Raw genomic sequence first — 7917 nt, 5'->3', positions numbered from 1 at the left:
CGTTCGTTTTTCTCTCAAGTCCCATCCCGTCATAAATTGTAAAATATATACATACATATACCAAAGGCTTTTTCCCCCTTACACGGGGAGTAGCCAAAAAGAAAAGGCATAGAAACCACTCCCATCCATTTTATCCCCTACATATTCCACTCCCCTCCACCCTCCTTCCTCCCTCTCATCTTGGCACCTCCTGGATGACGGGTCATCCCTGTATCCTGTCCACTGCACTGGGTCAGAAGCAGTGTCGCAAGACACAGCACATCCACATAAATAGATAGATGAATAAATATGAATATAAATAAATAAAAATGAATAAAAATAAATAAATGAATAGATAAATAAATAAATAAATAAATAAATAAATAGATAAATAAATAAATAAATAAATAGATAAATAAGATAAGATAAAATAAAATAAGTAACACCCAATACATGAAGGCTTACTTTCTCCTCTAAATCCCGATAGTTCGCAGAAACCAACAGGCTGCTAACCATGCCATCGGTTTGATCAAGAAAGTGACAGAAACAATTTTGACAATTCCTAATCAGGGAATCAAAAGAAGTGCACCAGAAAGGGAAGTTTCAGGATTGCTTAAAAAAAATGTATTACGATTTTATTTTCATTTATCATAGACTTATTTGTTTATTATTATCATTATTACTTTATTGATTAATTTATTTGTTGAAAGGGAGGGAGGGAGGGACAACCCTGCCTCGCTCTGACGCAAAAATTATTCTGCTAGTTTATCCAGAGCTAAAAACAAAAACAGATAGAACTTTAAGAATTTAATGAAAATTCGAGAGTAAAGATAAAAAAAAAAGAGCCGAGGGCTAGAAAAAGAGGGAAGTAAAACTGAAAGGAGAGGCATTCGGAAGGTAAAACAATGAAATGAAAAGAATGAAGAGAGAAGAGAGTGGAAGGAAGAGAAAGGAAGAAGGAAGAGGTTGGGAGTATGACAGAGAACGAGAAAATGGGAAGAGAGAAGGTGCAAGGAGAAGATAAAGAGATATGAGGGAGAGAATGAGGGAGTTCGGGAGGGAGGGGAGAGGGATGGTGGAGAGAGTGAGGCGGGAGTGAGGAAACCGAAGATTGAGGAGTTGAGTAAATAGAAGTAGAAAAAAGGGGGATGGAGGAGTAGAAAGAAGGGAATGATGGAAAAGAGAGAGTGTGAATTAAAGAGTAAGGGAGGGGATGGGTGTAAAAGAGGAGAGAGAACGAGGAAGGAAGAGAGCGATGAGGGAAGAAAATGAAGAGGGTTGGGTATGAGGAGAGAAGAGTGTAAAGAGGAGAGAGAATAAAGAGAGAGGGAGAGAGGGTGAGGGAGAGAGAATAAAGGAAGGATGAGGGGAGAGAGGGTGAGAAGAGGTACAGAGGAGGAGGAGGAGGAGGAGGAGGAGGAGGAAAGAAAGGGCAAAGGATAAAAACAGTACGAAAAGAATGGAAAGGTCCTTCATTGACTCGGAATTGGGTACTTAGAAGTAAACGAAAAGGAGAGGAAGGGGGAGAGAAGAGAAGGAGGAGGAGGAGGAGGAAAGGGGGAGGAGGAGGAGGAAAGGAGGGGGATAGGGAGAGGAGGAGGAGGAAGAAGAGGAGGAGGGGGATAGGGAGAGGAGGAGGGGGAAGAGGAGGAGGAGGGGGATAGGGAGAGGAGGAGGAGGAGGAAGAGGAGGAGAAAGAGGAGGAGGAGTAAGAGGAGGAGGAAGAGAAGGAGGAGGAAGAGATTGAGGAAGAGGAGGAGGAAGAGGAGGAGGAAGAGATTGAGGAAGAGGAGGAGGAAGAGGAGGAGAAAGAGGAGGAGGAAGAGGAGGAGGAGGAAGAGGAGGAGGAGGAGGAAGAGTGAGGGCGGGGAGAGGGAACAAAAGAGATGTCAGGGTCGGGGGGAAGGTGGAGGGAGGGTGGAGGGAGGGTGGAGGGGAGTAATGCTGGGACGAGGTATAAGCGGGGAAGGAAAAGGTGGAGCGACTAGATGGGGGGATATGGATAAGGTGGTATGGGAAAGAGAGAAGAGAGGAAGAAAGAGAAGAGGAGGGAAAAGTGGGGAAGAAGGGAAAAGAGAGAAGAGAGGAAAGGGAGAAGAGAGAGAGAGTGAGGAAGGGTCATCCCTATCACCCGCCGACCACCCGTGTCAGAAGCAATGCAGTAAGGCACAGCACCTCCATAACACCTTCCCCCTTCCTACCTCTATTGGACTGTGTGCACTGAAGAGTAAAATAAAATCCACTTTGAGCGATAATTATGCAAAAGGACCGAAAGAAAAAGACACGCCATGCGCCACATATCAAAGGCATCGAACGAAACATTAAGAAAAAAAAAGATCGAATCATATTGCAACAATAACAACACAAATGCTCTGAAGCGTGACTGTGTTACTGATCACAGCCGTAAAAAGAACAAGCTATTATTTGACACTTCAAAAAAAAAAAAATCATGACGATGATGACCATGATCATGATACATTGATAAACGAACTCCTGGGACTAGCCTCGCGCGTTGACAAATTCCTTACTGCACGAACGGTTCCATATACGAATTTCTTTGCACGCAAACGCACGCAAACGCACGCACACGCACGCATAAAACTTATGCACTTCATTCTAGCTGGCACCGGGCGATTTGATTCCCCTGAGGATAACTTCTATCAAGAATAGGCCCTATTCACACGAGCGAATTGAACCGCACAGAAACCGCCGTGATACCACATAGGCAAGGAAAAACTGCGCGGTTGTATGTGAACGCCTCTATTGATTTACCTTGTAACTGAACCGCCGTTGCTCAAATCCCGGCGGTTGAAACAGCAAGTATGACAAATGCCTAAATAAGACTCGATGACAAGTCTTTTCAATGAGTAAGAAACATTGTCATTCTGGCTGTTGTCTAGCAACCTTTGAGAAGACCCGTGCCAGCATCTCTATTTGGTTATTTTGATTAAAAAGACGAAATATTTCCAACTTTCAAAATCTCTCCTTCGTCTCTTGTAAACTTGTAATCTTGGGGTTGGAAAGTCTTGGGTTTTCTTGTGGATTTTTTTTTTTTTTCTTAATACTGATCTTTCCATAAACCAAAGGATCTCCTCTTCTCTCTCTCTCTCTCTCTCTCTCTCTCTCTCTCTCTCTCTCTCTCTCTCTCTCTCTCTCTCTCTCTCTCTTTTTTTTTTTTTTTTTTAGAATGACCCTTCCAACTTTTCAAGCTCGTCTCAAGTGGTAGAATTCGCCCATAGTTCTCTTCATTAATAACTTAAACTGCATAATAACATTAACCAATAATACTATGGAATAAACCGTATTGGGTATCGTACACCCATGTTTAGAGACAATGTTAAATTTATCCCCCGAATTCTAAAGATTATTGTTTTTATTCTATCTGCCTCTAGCTGATTTCATTTAGATAAAAACAACCTTTGATAGTCAAAAGGTTAATCTACTTCCGTATGGAGGTGGCACAATAGCAGTTTCAACAACCGCGGTTCAATTACATTGTAAATCAGTGGAAACGTTCACACCCAACCGCGCAGTTTTTCCTTGACCATGCGGTACCGCCGCGGTTTCCGCTCAGTTCAAACCAATATTGTGAACAGGATCTTCTACCCAGCACAATGCTACTTTATTCTTCTGTGCATAATAATTCTCTGGTAAATACTTACAAGTTTTCCTATTTACATTCATCCCAATTCTCCGTCATGTTCACTCGCTAATCTGACTTCACTGGCCTGCTGTTTTTCATCATATTTCATTTTATTTTGTTTTGACTCATCTATTCTACTTTATCTTATCTTTTATTCAATTTCATTCTATTTTCTATTATATTTGTTCTGTTGGATTTGGTCTTGTTTCACTTTAATTCATTTCATTTGTTTTCTTTGTACTTCGTCAGTATTGGCCGGTAGTTTGAATCGAAAGTTGTTGTTGTTGTTTGTTTTTTGGCTCGAATATGGCGTACCCATCCCTTCACTGCTAGTGACAAATTGTATATTGATCCTGGCCGTTAAAAGAAAATGTACTTATAATTACACCCAATATACTTGAAAAATACCATATACATCCAAGCCCAAACAAGTACATTGCATTTAATCAAAAGTTATATACTGTATATAGATTCTAGCAAACTTTGTGATGATACTATTAAGTAAATGCACTCGTATGTTAATTTTGGTTATAAAACTACCGGGGATATTATCAATATAGAAAAATAGCCAAGTTTTAATGTCCTGATATTTACCCTTATTTTCTGCATGAAATTAAAGTTTTATTACTGTTACGAGAAATATACTAATAATCTTTTACATTTGAAACAGAGAATAATATTTATTCGAGTTTTTCATGAAGTATTTGTTCTTGTTTCTCATTTCCGTGATAAAAACATTGAATGCTAAAATAAAGGTAAAATTTCCATTTACTTTTCTATATCAAATCCCATTTTTTAAGTGTACTTATTAATATGTACTTACGAAAACTACAAACTTTCGCGCTTTACAAATCCGTGCCAGGATTTTTTTTTCTATCACATAAAGTATTTGTACTTGATTACAATGGCATATACTTAGATTTGGTACGTAGCTTTTGACTGTATTCGTACTTGAAATTTTTCAGGTACATCTGTGATCTCGATCGCCATAAGCTTCGTTCCAAAGCCATTCTCGGAGCTGACAAGAATTAGTGACGTGTTGGAGTGAAGAAATAGATATATAAATAAATAAAATAAAAAGACGACAACACCGCTATTTCCGTAGATGGCGAGGTGCATAGCATTCCGTTGGTCTAAGTCACCATCATATGTATTGTTATCTAAATTTACCTGGTCTGGTGGTGATAAGGATGATATTAACTCAAATAAATATTTATACAAATGATATGCCCCTTCTTCCCCCAATAATAAACATAGAACTATTGTCACCTTGAATTAAACAAATAATATTGATAAAACGCGCTAATATAAAGCAAGCAAATATACTCACTGTCCGAACTCTATATGATTTTGCTTCGTATAAACGCTTTCATTCCTCTCATATACACGTATTATGCATTTGTATACCATTTTTGAGCATCATCCATCATCATCACTGTTCCTAAGATGTTCATAAATTCCACTTAGTAACGTTCAGTTGTGTACATGGACGCGATATAACGTTAGAAAATTAAATATCAATTTTGTAAATTATAATACCTGAACGTAATATGCTGTTGTCTTGGCGGAAATGAAAATAAAAATACCTTGCTACAAGCAAATAAACTAACGAACTGAAATCCATGCATTCCTTCAAGCTATGAAAAACCTGTATACCCCGCAATCAGAGTGATTGAACAGGTCGCCAACATCTGTGACGACAACGACGACAACGATCCGGATGACTTTAAATTACAGGTACTAAATACACGTTAGGTTAGGTTAGGTTAGGTCAGGTTAGGTTAGGTTAGGTTAGGTTAATTTAGGTTAGACGAATTTATAATCCTTTCATTTCTTCGATGTCTGCATCTATCATAACAAACATGGCGTACCATTCGTCCGGCGCGACTTCATTACTTACGAAATCTGTTTTAGCAACTTTTTTGTTTTTTATTTCCGCCAAGAAAATTGCATATTACGTTGATATATTATAATTTACAAATTTAGTAATTAATTTTCTAACGCTATATCGCGTCTGTGTACATAACTGAACATTTACGTATGTCAATAATTAAATAAAAGTGCTTGGCATCATCCGTTCTACGCAACGACGTTTCAACGTATCCCAAACTCCATCGATCACTGTGAGACATAGTTGCCAATCAACTTTTACTAGTAGTATCAAGTCAGGTTACTCAAAAGTACCAGATTAGCACAAAACGTCCAAAAATATGAAAAGAAAAATACTGATTTGATTTATATAGAAATGCATTTCCCCCCGGACTTCCTGGAACTCTTCCGTAGTGGAGTGCAAGGTGCCTCTCTGGTCTGATGCAACTCGTGTAATTTCATTTATTTACTTATTCTTTTAAGGTCCTCAATCTGTCACTTGTAAAATCACATAAGAGTGAAATTCCAGAATCACGCAAGCACGGATATTCAACAAGAAACTTGCGTTGCTCAATGGCTTCTAACTTAACCTAACCTAACTTGACCTAACGTAACCATTCCACAGGAAAAAAAAATCTTCCAAACGCAAAAAAGGTGAAAAATTTGTTTGTGTGATACTTTGATACAAACCACATGAATTATGTATTTAACAAAACAAAGGCTGGAAACTTCCTATAAAACGAGGCACTAGCATTGTATACATCGCACGGTGAAAATAGCCAAGATAATTTTCACTGATGTAAATAATAACCCGTGTCTAATCACTGTTTAAACACTAATAACAAATCATTTTTCCTCTTTTTTATGTGAAAATTTCAATTAGAACACGTGAATTATCACTCACTATTTCACAACGAAAATAGACTAAGATCATTTTCACTGATGTAAATAATAACCCGTGTTTAATCACTGTTTAAACACTAATAACAAATCATTTTTCCTCTTTTTTTATGTGAAAATTTCAATTAGAACACGTGAATTATCACTCACTATTTCACAACGAAAATAGACTAAGATCATTTTCACTGATGTAAATAATAACCCGTGTTTAATCACTGTTTAAACACTAATAACAAATCATTTTTCCTCTTTTTTATGTGAAAATTTCAATTAGAACACGTGAATTATCACTCACTATTTCACAACGAAAATAGCCTAAGATCATTTTCACTGATGTAAATAATAACCTGTGTTTAATCACTGTTTAAACACTAATAACAAATCATTTTCCTCTTTTTTATGTGAAAATTTCAATTAGAACACGTGAATTATCACTCACTATTTCACAACGAAAATAGCCGAAGATCATTTTCACTGATGTAAATAATAACCTGTGTTTAATCACTGTTTAAACACTAATAACAAATCATTTTTCCTCTTTTTTATGTGAAAATTTCAATTAGAACACGTGAATTATCACTCACTATTTCACAACGAAAATAGACTAAGATCATTTTCACTGATGTAAATAATAACCCGTGTTTAATCACTGTTTAAACACTAATAACAAATCATTTTTCCTCTTTTTTATGTGAAAATTTCAATTAGAACACGTGAATTATCACTCACTATTTCACAACGAAAATAGCCTAAGATCATTTTCACTGATGTAAATAATAACCCGTGTTTAATCACTGTTTAAACACTAATAACAGATCTTTTTCCTCTTTTTTAATGTGAAAATTTCAATTAGAACACGTGAATTATCACTCACCATTTCACATCCCACTAAACATACTCCGCGAGAGACTAACGGCATTAGTGACTGACCATCACTGACCACTAACTACCCAGCACATGACGAAAACCTCTCCCTCCCCGTTGTTGAAACGGTGTGATTTTGCAAGGAAAATATCCTCTTACTGACGTCTATGAGCTTTTTACACAAAATTACTAAAAAAAAAAATCCCGAAAATTATATCAAATATATTTAGTGCACCTAACAACACCAAATCAGATACGTCAGTATCAGATTTGGCAAACTTGGAAATGGCAAGATTGACAAAACTGTCGTTTCTTAAGTTTGTCAATAATTATTCGGATTTTTTTTTCAGCATTGCTGGACTTCAATGGATTATCATACAAGTATATGGTTTGAAATAACAACTGGATTAGTGTGTTTATCGTTGAAATAATATACTGAAATAGCACGGAGTAAACTATTACATTACTTCTTTTCGACTAATCACGATTACCATTGTTATCAAAATATTTACATATCTCTAATGTCACTGACAAAGTCTAATATCGTTCAAAATAGCATCTGTAGTGTCAATATTGAAAATATGGAGGTAGCTTATACCAAGAAACAATAACGTCAAAACGATATTTCATATAAGTTATGCTCGTGTCGGGGCACCATAAGC

At 37.0% G+C, this 7917-nt stretch overlaps 1 protein-coding gene across 1 annotated transcript in view; it reads right to left on the bottom strand.

The window, feature by feature from the left end:
- The window catches only part of Coa8 (Cytochrome c oxidase assembly factor 8), a 116888-nt gene extending 109562 nt beyond the window's left edge, over positions 1-7326 (bottom strand). Inside the window, exon 1 of the mRNA XM_076186963.1 lies at positions 7266-7326. Coding sequence (XP_076043078.1) covers positions 7266-7310 — 45 coding nt within the window. The 5' untranslated portion in view covers positions 7311-7326. The remainder of the gene's footprint in view (positions 1-7265) is intronic.
- Positions 7327-7917: the final 591 nt, after the last annotated feature.

Source organism: Oratosquilla oratoria, chromosome 6 (assembly GCF_046742065.1).
Source record: "Oratosquilla oratoria isolate Oo_2021 chromosome 6, ASM4674206v1, whole genome shotgun sequence".
NCBI classification, from domain to species: Eukaryota; Metazoa; Arthropoda; class Malacostraca; order Stomatopoda; family Squillidae; genus Oratosquilla; species Oratosquilla oratoria.
This window is presented reverse-complemented; position numbering and strand designations above follow the sequence as displayed.